This window comes from Osmerus mordax, chromosome 4, assembly GCF_038355195.1.
Source record: "Osmerus mordax isolate fOsmMor3 chromosome 4, fOsmMor3.pri, whole genome shotgun sequence".
NCBI classification, from domain to species: Eukaryota; Metazoa; Chordata; class Actinopteri; order Osmeriformes; family Osmeridae; genus Osmerus; species Osmerus mordax.
In genome coordinates this window covers 15473610-15487719 of record NC_090053.1, presented here as the reverse complement: position 1 = coordinate 15487719, position 14110 = coordinate 15473610, and the positions used below count along the sequence as shown (strand labels likewise).

The window sequence follows — 14110 nt, the reverse complement described above, 5'->3', positions numbered from 1 at the left end:
TAGACAGACGAAAATGTCCAATGATACTAGACACAGAAATGGCTATATTTGATTGGCTTAGATGGTTTTGGGAGCATTGTTCCCGCCTTCTTCTACGGAGACACAAAACTTTTTTTTACAAGTACACAAATCTTTTTCTTCTACGGAGACACAAAACTTTTTTTCACAAGTACACAAATCTTTTTCTTCTACGGAGACACAAAACTTTTTTTTACAAGTACACAAATCTTTTTTGCAAGTTACAAATCTTTTATGCAAGTACACAAATCTTGCCTTCTTCTACGGAGACACAAAACTTTTTTTTTGCAAGTACACAAATCATTTTCTACAGAGACACAAATCTTTTTTGCAAGTTACAAATCCTTTTTACAGAGCTCGCTCTCCTGGCACTAATTTCATGCCATATTCTCGGGCCGTACATTGCAAATATCACACGCCGCAGCAAGCTTTATGCTTTATTATGAGGTTATGCTGCTGTATGTGAATATGTTTTACGAAATGTCTTGTCTTATCTGTTGTGCCTGTGCTTTTTATATGTTTCACTGTGGGAGAGTGGGAAACGTCATATCGATTCCTTTTTATGTCTTGACATGTGAAGAAATTGACAATAAAGCTACTTGAAACTTTAACTGTTCTTCAGACTGCATAGCCTTGAGGTTTTTTGCGTCAGGTAGGCTATAGGCTACATTTTTATACAGTATAGGCGATGCAGAAAACATTGGCAAAGCCGCAGCATGCGTTGCTGTAAGAAAAGTGTACTTGGCGCTTAACCAGCTGATGAATCAATTCATATTCCCTGGCCATGTCCCAGTCAATGAAATCAAAGAGGGATTTACACATAGGCCTACATGCATATACACATATATAGTACATGATATAAGCGCAGTAGCCTACATATATCCTCATAATTGTCTATGAATTCGTATCAATTAGATACTCGTTGGCCTTGTTTTTATCTAGCCTACTTATTCTGAAAGAGTTGAGATCATTATTTTCGCTAGCAAGATCTCATTCGATTATTAATTTCCATTAAGTCTATACCAGCAGGCAAATTTAAAGAAATGTGATCTGATTGATTGGGGTAATGAGGCACTTAAGATGAGCCTATACATTTCCCCAAAACTTTCGCATTTAGCTTGGTTAAATGATAAAACGGCTTGCCATAATCGGCAATTGTTTCCCAAGCTGCTTGTTTTGCTCTGGCAGCGGTGGCGGTGTTTGACTTAGCCATGATTATATGCTTATTGTCTAGAGACTCATTATAATAGTTTGCTCGGATGGCGAGAATAGCCGATCACCGCTCTCTCTTTCGTCTTTTCCGCCATCATACCGTTAGAAAATCACGGTTTTGGTGATCGACCTTTCCTGCCTTTTGAAGTAGGACGTGCACGTGCAATTTCCCTGATAAGTTTAGCCTGATTGAAATTAACCACATGATTTGGATGCGGATCAGCCGTTGACGAACCGATATTTGCTGTTCTCACTCATCTCGCTAATGTTAACGGGCTAAAGGGACAATTGATTAACTTAGCTTCAACCCTTACGACGAACGGGGCCCAGGTAATACCTACCACCTCTAGGCCTCTTCAGGCCTCTGTTTTCAAAACAAAATATAGGCGGAAATAGAAACTTTCACTTTCCTTGTGTTCAAGCTTCTATTACTCAACACCAGTAGGACTGACAGGGGTCCTGACAACAGGGGAAATAACTTCAGAGTATCTACTTTCAAAAGAGACCATTTACATGCTCCAAATGTACTCCAAATGGTTCAAGAACAGCTTTCAATTTACTTTGGGTATGCTGTTTAGGCGTTTACAGGCAAATTTAACAGGATTCCTACCTACTCTACCATGATTATTGTAAACCAGATAGAAAGCAAGAGGTGGGGAAGAAGGAGTAGGACAAGCCAGAGCTGAGGAGAAGGTCTCAGGAGATCAAGAATCCACAGAACAATGCTTCACAATTCCTTTTATACCCAAGAACTACTAGTCACACCACAATCTTGAACCTTAGTTATCGACATATGACTAGAAATGCTACAGTAACTTACACAATGATGTGTGAGAGCCATCAAGTTGAGACTCCATCCAGTAACTCCAGATTTTACTATATGAGAGGTGGGGGCAGGTTGATAGCCTTACAAGATCAGCCTTTATTCTTCTGCCCTAAGTATGCCGTCTCTTGGTCAAAATAGAAATTCTGCAAATTCAACAATTAGTATTCATATAGGCTATTGTTCCTACAATCAACATCACCTGTGACCATGCACCCCCCTGTAACTGGTGTTCCAGTAAATATTTTTCAAGTTTAGCCTTTATTCTTCTACCCTAAGTAGGCCCACACCATCTCTTGTTCAGTTTTTGGCACTTTTCATTTACATTTATGCATTTAGCAGACGCTTTTATCCAAAGCGTCTTCCACAAGAGAGCTTTACAAAAGTGCATTGGTCACTGATCATAACTTTATTCATGAGGTTCAGTTTGTACAACTCATTTACTTGTAACTGGGCATACATGAGATTACATACAATTCCACATTTCCACATGCAGAATTCACCTGCCATTAAATGAACATCTCACTGTATACAGCATCTATGCTCTGTTCAACAGGATCAGAATGTGCAAATCGTTTTTTATATTCATTATTGTCATGATGTCAGTGTAACTGACAATTCCACACAAGCCTGTAAATAAAAGTACATGGGGAGTGAACTACCAGTAGCTACCATACATAATTCTCTCCATACATTTCTGCGGCAGTGTCTTTTCGTCATCTTAATCATCATCATCATCCTGTGATGAAAAGCATTCTGTTGGAGGTAACTGCTACTACAAGTTAAAATAGGCACCAATTGAAAGGCTAAATGTTCAATGTATGGACTGGCTATTGCATTCAAATGTATGCATTGACTCGGCAGCAATTGTCTCCCACGCCAATTGTATACGCTGCTACAGCCGTGTTGCTTTTTTCCGGAATATGTGCTTAGATTGACCATCAACATGAAATAAAACTTATATCTGAAGTGTGGTGAAGTAGGGCAACGTTTTTTGTCGCCGGGTGCCATGGTGGATCCTAGTATCGGAGCTCCATTGATGTTGGCTTTTAATAGTTCTCATGCCCTTGCATAACTCAGAGTTGACGTAGGCTACTCCGAGTTGACTTAACAAATTAAAATTTTCTGGAACCGAAAAGTCGGAGTTACCCATTTTAGAGTAGATCAACTCAGAGTTCAGGCTTAGTGTCACGGTTTGTTAAACCCGCTACCTGGAATACCCCCCTGGTCTACTGACAGCATACCCGTGTCTACTCCTCTCTGCTGTCAGTTCTCCTCCCTCTCCAACCCTACATCTGAATCCACTCTTAGCAGGAGCAACACACAGTGGAGCTGACCTACATACACTGTATAGTAGCAGAGCGATGGAGATAAAGACACACACATTTCCGCACACAAATGGAAGCCCACCTTCACACACATGATTAAATTCTGGTTCTCAGGTGAACTCACGTGCATGCACTTACACATATGTGACTTTGCCCAGCCATATTTTCAGGTCTCATGCATACTTCAACTCTGAGCGTTGTTAGTTTCCAGTTAAGCTCTGTAGAAAGCAGCTGGGCTTCACTACATATCTTATCTGAATCCATATTTCTTCCTGTACTGTACAAGGCAGCCTCAAGGCAGAGAAATGCTGGAGTATTTAAATCTCCCTTGTCATCTTTCCCACTCATCACATCTATCCAGCTGTTCTGTCCTCCCCACCCCCAACCCACATCCCCCACCCAACTGCCCAATCCCCCACAGGCCCCCTCATCTGACTTCTTGAACTCATGGCGTAGTGTCACCAAGGTGCCTGGTGGGCTAGGATTCAAGCCCATGTCAGCTGCATGTCTGCTGTGTGCTCTGCCAACAGGCAGACAAGTTCTACTGTACACATGGTTACCTACACAGCATGCCCACTGGGTTGCCATGGCTGCTGTTTCCAGTAGAACTAGCAATGCAAAACTGCTACTGGAGGGCTCTCTAAACATCCAGAGATACAGAATATTGCCTGAGATCCACCATTTGGTCACAGGAATTCAGAATGTTACCTAATCCGCTAAACTGACCCTTGTAAGTATGTAGAACACAGCAGTAGCAAAGTAGAGTTTTGTTCCTATAAGGCATCAAACCCAGATTTCTCACTAGCTTTGCTAAAGTGGCTGCCATTAGACCAAGAAGACATCCAGGTGGTCTTAGGGTGACAGTGACAGGACAATGTCAGGGTGACATGTCTGCCAGTGTCAGACATGGTGAATACAGGAGCCTAGCCAACCACCGTCTCCACTGTTACATCACACCATATCCACTGTTACATCACATCACAAAGCTCATAAGGCTGCTGGATAGATACGTACTGTAGGCTTGTGTGTAGGCTATATGTCTGTTACTGTATAGAAGTCAACTATGTAAATCTAGGCCTTGTATGTGGCATAGACTCCCTGTCGTTGCCATGGTTCCCAGATCCATGAGATAATTGGCTTACGGGATCTGTGACTTGGTTGGTGCTCGGTGGGGATTCCGAAGCTGTGTATGTATGAAGGAGGGGCGGTGGGGGGGGGGGGGGGGGGGGGGGGTCCTCATAAAATGGTCCTCAACTAGTTTCTACCATAGTCGTTAGGGGAGAATGTCAGTTCATGAGAGGCCTCTCTGTAGTGCTGCATTGTATGAAGAAATGCATTTTGTGTCACCATTCAAATGTTGAATGTTTTATCCCTTGTATCAAAGCACAAAGAGACCTGTCTGACATCCTGTGCACTGTTCAATTGATCTATCCTGATCTGCTGATATCTGTTATTTCCTGAACGATCGTGCATTTTGGTTTTAATGAGTATCTTGATGCTCCAGCTGGTATTTTACCCATTAAAGATCGCAGGCATTTGTCAGTGAGGCTGTCTGCTGTAGATGCATTCTATAAGAATGGTATTCCAGGGGGACCCCCACCCCCTTCCCTTAGCACTCAAAGCTCTCAATGCATCTCAATGCATTCAGTTTCACTGATTTCAAGTAAAGCTTAAAAATTCCATGATATTACATGTATACCTTCTATAATGTTGTATTAATATTACCATAGACCTACACTGTTATTTTTATTTTTTATTTTTAGTCATTTAGCAGACACTCTTATCCAGAGCGACTTACAGTAAGTACAGGGACATTCCCCCCGAACCAAGTAGAGTGAAGTGCCTTGCCCAAGGACACAACATCATTTGGCATGGCTGGGAATCGAACTGGCAACCTTCAAATTACTAGCCCGACTCCCTCACCGCTCAGCCATCTGACACTGTAACACATTACCATTGCCCTACAGTAGTACCAACAGTATAACAAATTATACATAGACCGCTAGTAATACTCCTGCTACATTATTAGTTGTGACATCATTGGTCGGTGATTGATCAACGAAGGGTTTTAAAATAGGACAAACATGAAAAAGCTCTAGATCAAGGTGACTCTTTAGCCAATTAAAATGCTAAATCCCTTCCTTTAGGACTGGGTAGTCGGTGTCATTTTCCCAAACACTCTCGTTCTCCAGGAATTCTCCCACATTCCTTTGAAGATTAGAAATGTCCTCACAAGCACGTTCATCTACCGAAACACGCTTACACGCGCGCACACACACACACACTGGGCGTCAGATCATTTCACAACCAAAAACAACTTGCAGTGACAAATTTAGACTTCTTTGCTGAGGTTGCCTAGCAACACAAAAGGGTTTGTTTCCGATACAGCTGTTCCTTGGGAAGTGAGGGGTTAAGCATGCCGCTTTCCTGCGTTCCTACAGAAAAAATTATTTATGCATGTTTAATTTAGGCTGTATTTAATAAAATACTTCTGTATTTTTCCCAGTTAGTAATGTTTGGCACCCACAAATCCATCATGTTGCCTGACATCCACAGAGATTCTAAAATCAGTGTTTAGGCAATCAAGTCTGAATTGAAATCAGAGTGACTAGCAGAGTTGTTGAGGGTAATTATATGGGTGGGGGATGAAGCAGAGGTTATCATTTTGAGAGGAACACAAGTGACACATTCTTGCTCCCACTCAAGAAATGATGTGTTGTGTTCATTCTCCCGATCTCTCCCTCCCTCTCTCTCTTTTCCCTCTCTCTTTCTTTCTCTCTCTCATTTAATCCCCCCCGCGCAGTTTGCTCTATGATAGTGTGTGCCTCGTGTCAAAGGGCTTTTCTGTGGAATATGGGAGAGAGGAAAACAAGGAGAAAAAAAGCAGAGCGAGAGTAGTAGAGAGCAGAGAGAGAGAGAGAGAGCCTACAGTGAAGGAAATTGAAAGAGTGCTGAGCAAGAAATAAAACGAGAAAGAGAGAGAGTGAGTGAAAAGAGAGAGAGGATGTGTGTGTGCGGAGCAGCGCGGAAAGCTGCCATCCTCCCGGTGATATGAGGAATCATGTGGCGTGGTTCCCCGGCTCGCCAGCTTCTCTTCCTGTCACTCTGCATGCATAACGCTGCTCTGCTCTCTCTATACCAAACTCGGATCTACTTCGCTCTCCAGAGTGCTTTTCCAGCCCTGTTTTCAAGCCTGCCTAGTTTGAAAATGAACCGTTAAGCAATAAGGAGTCACGGGGTCAATATGAAGTCTTTTTTAAATGCCTTGAAGAAAGAAGGTAAGACACTTACTGTACTGTAGGGCAGGATAGATTTACAAGGTTTTTGTTTTTGTGTGGGCTGATATAAACTTTCTGACGAGACAGAAACGTAATGGTTTGGTGCTTGTTTCTCATCAGTCACTCAGGTTTATTCTACTATACAATGATTGTGTTTCCTCAAAACAAAGGCAATTTACTGATCAAAATGTAAAGCATGTTTAATGTGAATCAGTGGGATTCACAAGTTATCAGAGTGATGCCAACAAAGTTACCGAAACACAATTCAATGAATTTTTTGTTCTGTTACAGTTAATTACAGCCAATACTGTAACTCTCTTTGCCTTTATGCAAATGTTGACTGTTCCAGCTTTTCATAATTAGCATCAAAGAGTCTCAGGGGAATAGAAACTGTTTGCCTGTGTGTGTCCCTTTGAAACTACTGAAACAAGTCACCGATCTGTGCAGTGATGTGTGCACTTTAATCATTGTTGAATTAGTAATTCTGTATGAGACTTGAAATAAAAGTCTTTAAGAGCAGTGGTGTTTGTTGTGGTCCCCTCCCTGGTGGAACATTCTTTGTCTTACAGTGGTGTTGTAGCTTTCTTATTAGTGATAGGCCATCCGGATGTTACCTCTGGAGAGGCCAAAGGACTGGGTGGAAGAGGCAGAGAGAGTTGAGACATGGGGAGGACAAGATAAAAAAAGAGTACACCACTATCTCATGTGAGCACTCTGAATGACCCTACTATCCAGGGTTTAACTCTGTTTATACTGATACCATGTGTTCTCCTCTGACTTGCTGTAACCTAGGCAGCAGAGACATACCCATTAACCCTGGCTAGGAGGGGGGAGCAGAAGGGTTGATGTAGGGTGGGGTGCAGGGAAGGGAAGGGAGTGTCCTGGCGGATGCAGGATGGTGACCCCAGTATCACATACTGTACTGTGTGTTACACTTCTGAGATAGATTTGAGGTTGTCAGTACATCATAATAATGTACAATAATGCACTACTCCTGCTATGTGATCTAATTTATTTTTCCTTCTTACCCTTCTTTTTCTACCTACTCTACCACATACTCTCTCTGTGTTCATACCTATCTCTGTCTGAACCTCCTATCCTCTCTCTCCTCCACATGCCCTGTTTTGTTCTCTGCCATTCTCTCTCACTCCCCCTCAACCCCCCCTACCTCACACATACTCCCTCCTCCTCTTCTTCTCCCCTCTCCATCCCCCCTTTCTCCGTCCTTTGCCCTCCGCACCCCCCATCTTCCATCTTTGTTATCTTTTCCCCGTCTCTCTCTCTCCACTCTTCTTCTCCATCTCCCTGCTTCTTCCACCTCTTCACTCCTGCTCCCCTTCCTCATCCCTCCATCCTGCAACCCCCCCCCCCCCTCCCTTCAGTGCCTTTCAGGGAGCCGCCGTCCCAGCAGCCCCTTCGCCAGCAGCCCCCCCGCAGCTCCCTTGCGGCCCCCCGCGTCCTGCTGCGCTCCAACAGCGACAACAACCTCAACGTCCACTCCTTCAAGCTGCCTCCGGACCGCTCTCCGCTACCCTCCCCGTCTGCCTCCCCCCTGCGCAGCCTCTCCCCTCGCAGACCCCCCCAGATGCAGAGCAGCCCCAACGGCACTGTCAAGACTGTTGGCGGGGTCAAGGGCGGGCGTCCTCCGCCCAGGAGCCGCTCCCCCTCCCTGGGGCGTCTGGGGGAAGAGGGGCGGAGACACCCCCCTCAGCGCCAGCCCAGGTGAGTAGCATGGAGCACGCCATGACTTATGTGGTGGCAATGTAGCCCAAAACAAGATGGAGGAACAGAAAGTACGCATTGAGCGTCATATGCAGGCTTAACTCATCACACCAAACAAACACATTCACTGAGTGCTTCATCAAGTCTATTTTTGTCCATAATTGTTTTTTTTTTTGGGGGGGGGGGGGGGGGGGGTGGTTTGCAAAGTCTTGTATTTGGAGATATTATTGTCTACAGTCACTATTCCTAGAGCCAAACTCAGGATGTGTGTGAGCCTGCAAACCTAAAGCCTTTGAGTTTGAGGTTTTGAGATCTCAAACAAGATTACACATTGCAGGATACTTCATTTATTTGAGTACAAGACTTGATCTGACATCCCTTTGCACAGAATAAACACCTGCATGTCTTGGGCCTCCTGGTCTCTTCACCTTGCATAGTGGAACAAAGAGGAACTATGTAGGTTTTACTATTATTATAATTAGACCAATACGCTGTTCTTATTGGTCCAGAGAAGTTCTCAGAAGTCTGCAAAAACTTTGCAGACTTCTAAAAGTTCACAGAGGTCTGCAAACGTTTTTTTACGGTCCTAGCAACAAGCAGTTGCCTTGGAGATGTAGCGATTGACCTTGACAACATGGTCTGCTCTAGATTCGTCGTGTTTGATTTGGGATTTTCCCACGTATTGTTGTAGTATATGAGAAACCAAATATGGACTTTTCGACGGTCTCGGTCAACAAATGTTTTAACAAATCTCTGCTTACAAAGGCGTTTCTGTGAAAAGTCCACATTTGCAGTTTATCATTTAGTCAGTAGAAGGAAGGTGTATGTGTGTACTGTTTGATAGTTTGAGAAAGTGTGTGTGTAGTGTTTGGAAGTTTGAGAAGGTGTGTGCAGTGTTTGGTAGTTTGTGGAAGTGTTTGTGTAGTGTTTGGTAGTTTGTGGAGGTGTGTGTATGCATTGTTTGTTAGTTTGAGAAGGTGTGAGTTTGAAGAGGGCTAGGCAAATGTCCCTCTGACTCCGTGTTTACATCTGAATATGAATTTTGTGGCACCAGTGCTGATAGCACCGTCTGCCCCAACAATGTCTCAGTCTCAGCCAACAACTGTGCAATTTCCTCACCTAACACCCGGTGGTCTAGTGAGACCAGGTTCTAGCACAGTAAGTGGGCCATGCCAATTACTCACTTAAACGAAAACGAAAAAGGGAATAAAATTAAACGAAATTGATTCTATAAATGTCAGAAGGGATCATGTGACTGTTCCTATTGAAAGTTGGCCTTTCCCTGCCCTTGCCTTTTTCTGGGTTCATCCTGCGTCAGGCTTGTTGCTCTGACAGCTAGCTACCTAGCTCGCCCTCTCTACAAACAGTGCACCGGTGAGGTATACTCATCCTAAGCCCTTCTGGCTCCATGTATAACTGGCTCTCTCAAAGGAGAGAGCAGCAAAAAAATTGGGACACAGTCCCTAGTTACGGGAGTGGTTGCTATGGCCATTGCCGTATGGTGCATATGTTTTTTCAGCAATGAGCTTGTCCGTGGTGTATTAAATAATATGCTTTAACTGGAGACAACCCAGCCAAGCGCTAACAGCTGTAGAGTGTTCTGTGGATGGGATCCAGTAATTGCTGGTTGATAGCTCGGTTATCTCTGTGGACAGAGGCAAATCTCCTCATTTAACTGCCAACACAAACGATATGTCCATCACATGATTCAAACCGAGAGACCGTCTGTGACAGACAGTCTGTATGTACGCTCAATACAAGTCTACTGTATTGTTCACCTATATCCATAGCGGAAGTGCTGTATGAGCTCGATGGTGGATCTTCTCACACAGTCTCCCAGGCACAGGCTGGTCATGTGATCTAGGTCAATCTCCTGCTTTTCATTTGCTCGCAAGTATTTCAAATTATTTCTCTCTCTTTCTCATGTGTATATATACAGTATATATACACACACATATGTGTATATACAGTATATATAATGATGTTGATAAAGAAAGATCCTGAACAGAACTGGAGCCTGCTCCTGCTGGTTCCTCCTGCTCTACCATGGGCTCTTATGTGGGGGACCTATTTTCTTGTGCCCTTTCATAAATACCTCTACCCACGCCTGCTCATTTTCCAAATTTAAAACCTTTATGTAATCACCTTCGTCTAGGCCTGGAGGCCTGCTTTATAGTTCTTTTTGTTTGTTGTTAACCAACAATCAGGGTTTATAGTTAGGCTAAACCAATAATTGTCAGTTAGCCTTGTTGAATATCATTATAATATAAATCTAGCTATAGCGCATAGTTTCTAGCCGCCTCTCACTGTCTCTGGATTATTTATCACATCAGGATATGACTTTATATATTATTAATCCTGTTCATAAGCATCTCTTGTGTCTCATACCATCTCTTGCACATGTTCCTGGCACGATTCCCTAGCCATACAGCCATATAGATCATAGACCATTCCTCAAGATACCTCACAGTATCATGATGACCTACCCACAGCTATGTAGATTAGCCTGGTGGAGGTATGAAATAACTATTGCCTTACATAAATTGAGGCACATTTGCCTAAATTGAGGCATATTTACCTGCAATTAAGCCTTCTCAGCCTCCCCAACCTTCTCTGACCTCCCAATCCTCTCCCCATACTCCATCCTTCCCACCCTCGCCCAGCCTCCCTACCTCCCCCCATATTCCCTAAATCCTCCTCCCCCTTTCCTCCCTCCATCCTCCCCCTTTCCTCCCTCCATCCATTCCCAGTCTACACCTATCTTCTTCAACCTCCTCCCCCCATCCTCCATCTGGCTTCTCCTATCCTCAGCCTCCGCAGTATTTCACCATCCCCCATATTCCAGCAAATCCTGTGTAAGAGCTGGTGTGTGTTTGTGACGGTGTGTATGAGCTGATGCATGTTTGTGATGGTATGTGTAAGCTAGTGTGTGTTTGAGATGGTGTGTAGGAGCTGGTGTGTGTTTGTAAGTGCATTTGTGTGTTTTTTGTGAGAGAGGGGGTAAACATGCCTGTATAAGCTAGTTCATGTGTTTTTTTTACAATGTCTGTGACAGGGTTTGTATAGTGTTTATGAACTAGTAAGAACAGTATGTCTGTGAGAAAAAGTGTGTGTGTGTTTGTGACAGTGTGTATGCGTGACTGTGTGTGTGTTAGATAACAAGTGTGTGTGACAGAGGACAGCTTGGCTGTGAGAGAGGCAGGAAGCAGCTGTCAGTCACCCTTCCCAGCGCTCTTCACCCTTGCACCATGACGATTAGCAACCGCAGTCATGACTAAAAGGTCAATGATTGGTTTAACTGCTGCCATTTACGGTAGAAAGGTCACAATTTCTATTGCGCGACTTTGAGACTATTTAACTTTTTTGTTGGCTTACAGTGTTGCGCTTCGAATAATTGAACTAATTTCAATAATCGACTCTGCAGAGACAAAACCATTAGGCTATACTACAAACGTTAGGATCACAATTTTGTGAATATGACAGCACTCCTGAATCTGAGCTTACTAGGGCTAGGTTGCATAAAGACCATGCTATGTAATGAGATACTGTAATGCTAGGTAGCATCAGTGTAACGACAGTTATTGCTACAGACTGTGCAAAGCAGTGTACTGAACAACATTATAACTAGCTGATGTGAAGAGGTCGACACATGAAGCAGATCTATAGGTCTGTGCTAGCTCTTTAGCTTGAGAGATGCCTTTGGCTGTGACTTTGACAGAGTCTCTGTAGAGCCCAGGGCACGTGTAGCTACGCCCCATATACCACTGCTCTGCTGGGCTGCCTGTGTCACACTGGGTACCTGATCAGGGGGGAGGGGGGGTTGAGGGGGAGGGTTAAAACAAGCTTTCTGGAGCTGGAGCAAAGGGCTGAACTACTCTCTGGAACTGGCACTGGGGTGAGGGTTACGGTTAGACTGAGATTGGTACTGAGGTTATGTTTGGTTAAACCCAGCTTTCTAGGGCTGGGCTAGGGGCTAGACTGGGACTGGAACTAGGGTTGGGCTAGACCAGCTTTATGGGGATGCAGGCAGGGGGTTATATTGGTCCAGGACTGGGGCTTGGGGGCTAGACTGGCCATTTTAGGTTTCACTAGGCAATCTGAAACTAGGGATAAACTGTCTAGGACTGGGCACTAGAAATTACTGTCTAGGGACTGGAACCTACACCATGTTCTATAAAGTGAAAGGGGAAAACTGAACATTAAATTCAAGCTGATTTGAGAATTCTAGAGTCAATATCTTCAGCAGTTGAAATCTCCACACATTCTTATTCTCACTTCTGCTTTTTGCTTACTCACAGAAAAGTATTTTGGGCCTCCTCCCCTACCTTAGAATAGCCAGCCTAATTACTTCACCTCTGCTGTGGGGCCCCACAGCAGGGGCGTGTGGGGCTCTCTCCTCATTGGCCAGAAAGATTTAAAAAGCTGAGTGGATAATTTCTCTGATTGGTTGTCCTGCCCATGATTGTGTTGTGGAGAGGATCTCTGTCTTTGTGTGTGTGTGTGGGATAAAGAACAGAGGCTTGTTCCATAAAGCGAGTTTACCGAATAAGCCAGACTTATGTCAGTTAGTCTGACTCATTTCTAGTTTATTCGGTTCCATAAAGCTAGCTCAATGTAGTTCGAACTAGGTTACTATGGTAACTTATGCTTCGAAACTAGCCTGGTCCGGGTCAGGCTAATTGTCAGGCTTAGACCGTGTTCCTGCTTAACCAGACGTTCCTGTAACACTGACCCAATGGGAAAACGATAATTTACCCCGGACATTCTCATTTTCTTATTCTCATCAGTTCAATATGTAGGCTACATTTATAGAAAATCAACTTAAATACATAGGCTACAACATTTTGCCTGATGCAATAAACAATGATGAACACTGATTTGATACACACCATAGCCTACGTTAAAGGTATGTCTATATGGTAGTTTGTGAAATGTTTAGGCATCAGGCATAGGCCTATATCTCAATCTAAATTTTCAGAGTTTAATTATCATAGCTACATATTTGTTAACAATTGCCTACAATTGCAAAACAAACCTAAATCCATACATCTATCCTCCATTTTCCCGACACAAAAACCATGTTAAAAAGTTAGGCTAACCTACTGCCTGGATAATGTATTGCTTAATAGTAGGCTATTTATTTAAAGGGGTAATTGATTGCAAAACCGATTTAACTTGTCATAGTTGAATAACGACAGTTTGGTGGGTAAAATGGAAAATACAGTGAACCCAGTACCGCCGCTCCCATAACGCGCACTACGCGCTGTGCGTAGGGCACCAAGTCCTGAGGGGGCACCAAAAAATTGCCAACTCAAAAATCATCATAGTACTAATAATTATAATGCCGATATTATATGAGTATATAAATATTAGGCACCTTTTAGGCATGTATATCACAAAACAGGCAGAACAAGAGATATATTTAATTGCTCAAAAAAAGTTACGATGGTGCCCCCCCCCCCTTCGAAAATGGCCTCAAAAAGACGTCAGGGGCAGAAATAAGAAAGAGAAAGAAACTGCGAAATGATGCTTATAACTTATAAATTTAGCTTGCACGTGGTGCAAGCTAAATTGAGATTTTACTGTTAAACATTATCTATGCATTAGGGTTAGGGTTAACAAGTAACTGACGCCAGCTAGCTAGCTGTTACTTTACTTTACATTCTATGATGCTTTTATATTCGATTTATCAAATAGTTTTTAAATGAGTAATAAAGGTGGAGAGCACC

At 43.4% G+C, this 14110-nt stretch overlaps 1 protein-coding gene across 1 annotated transcript in view; it reads left to right on the top strand.

Annotated features, from left to right (window-relative positions):
* shank2b (SH3 and multiple ankyrin repeat domains 2b) overlaps nt 1-14110 on the top strand; it is a 167484-nt gene that overhangs the window by 55208 nt on the left and 98166 nt on the right. Inside the window, exon 10 of the mRNA XM_067234428.1 lies at nt 8042-8381. Coding sequence (XP_067090529.1) covers nt 8042-8381 — 340 coding nt within the window. The remainder of the gene's footprint in view (nt 1-8041; nt 8382-14110) is intronic.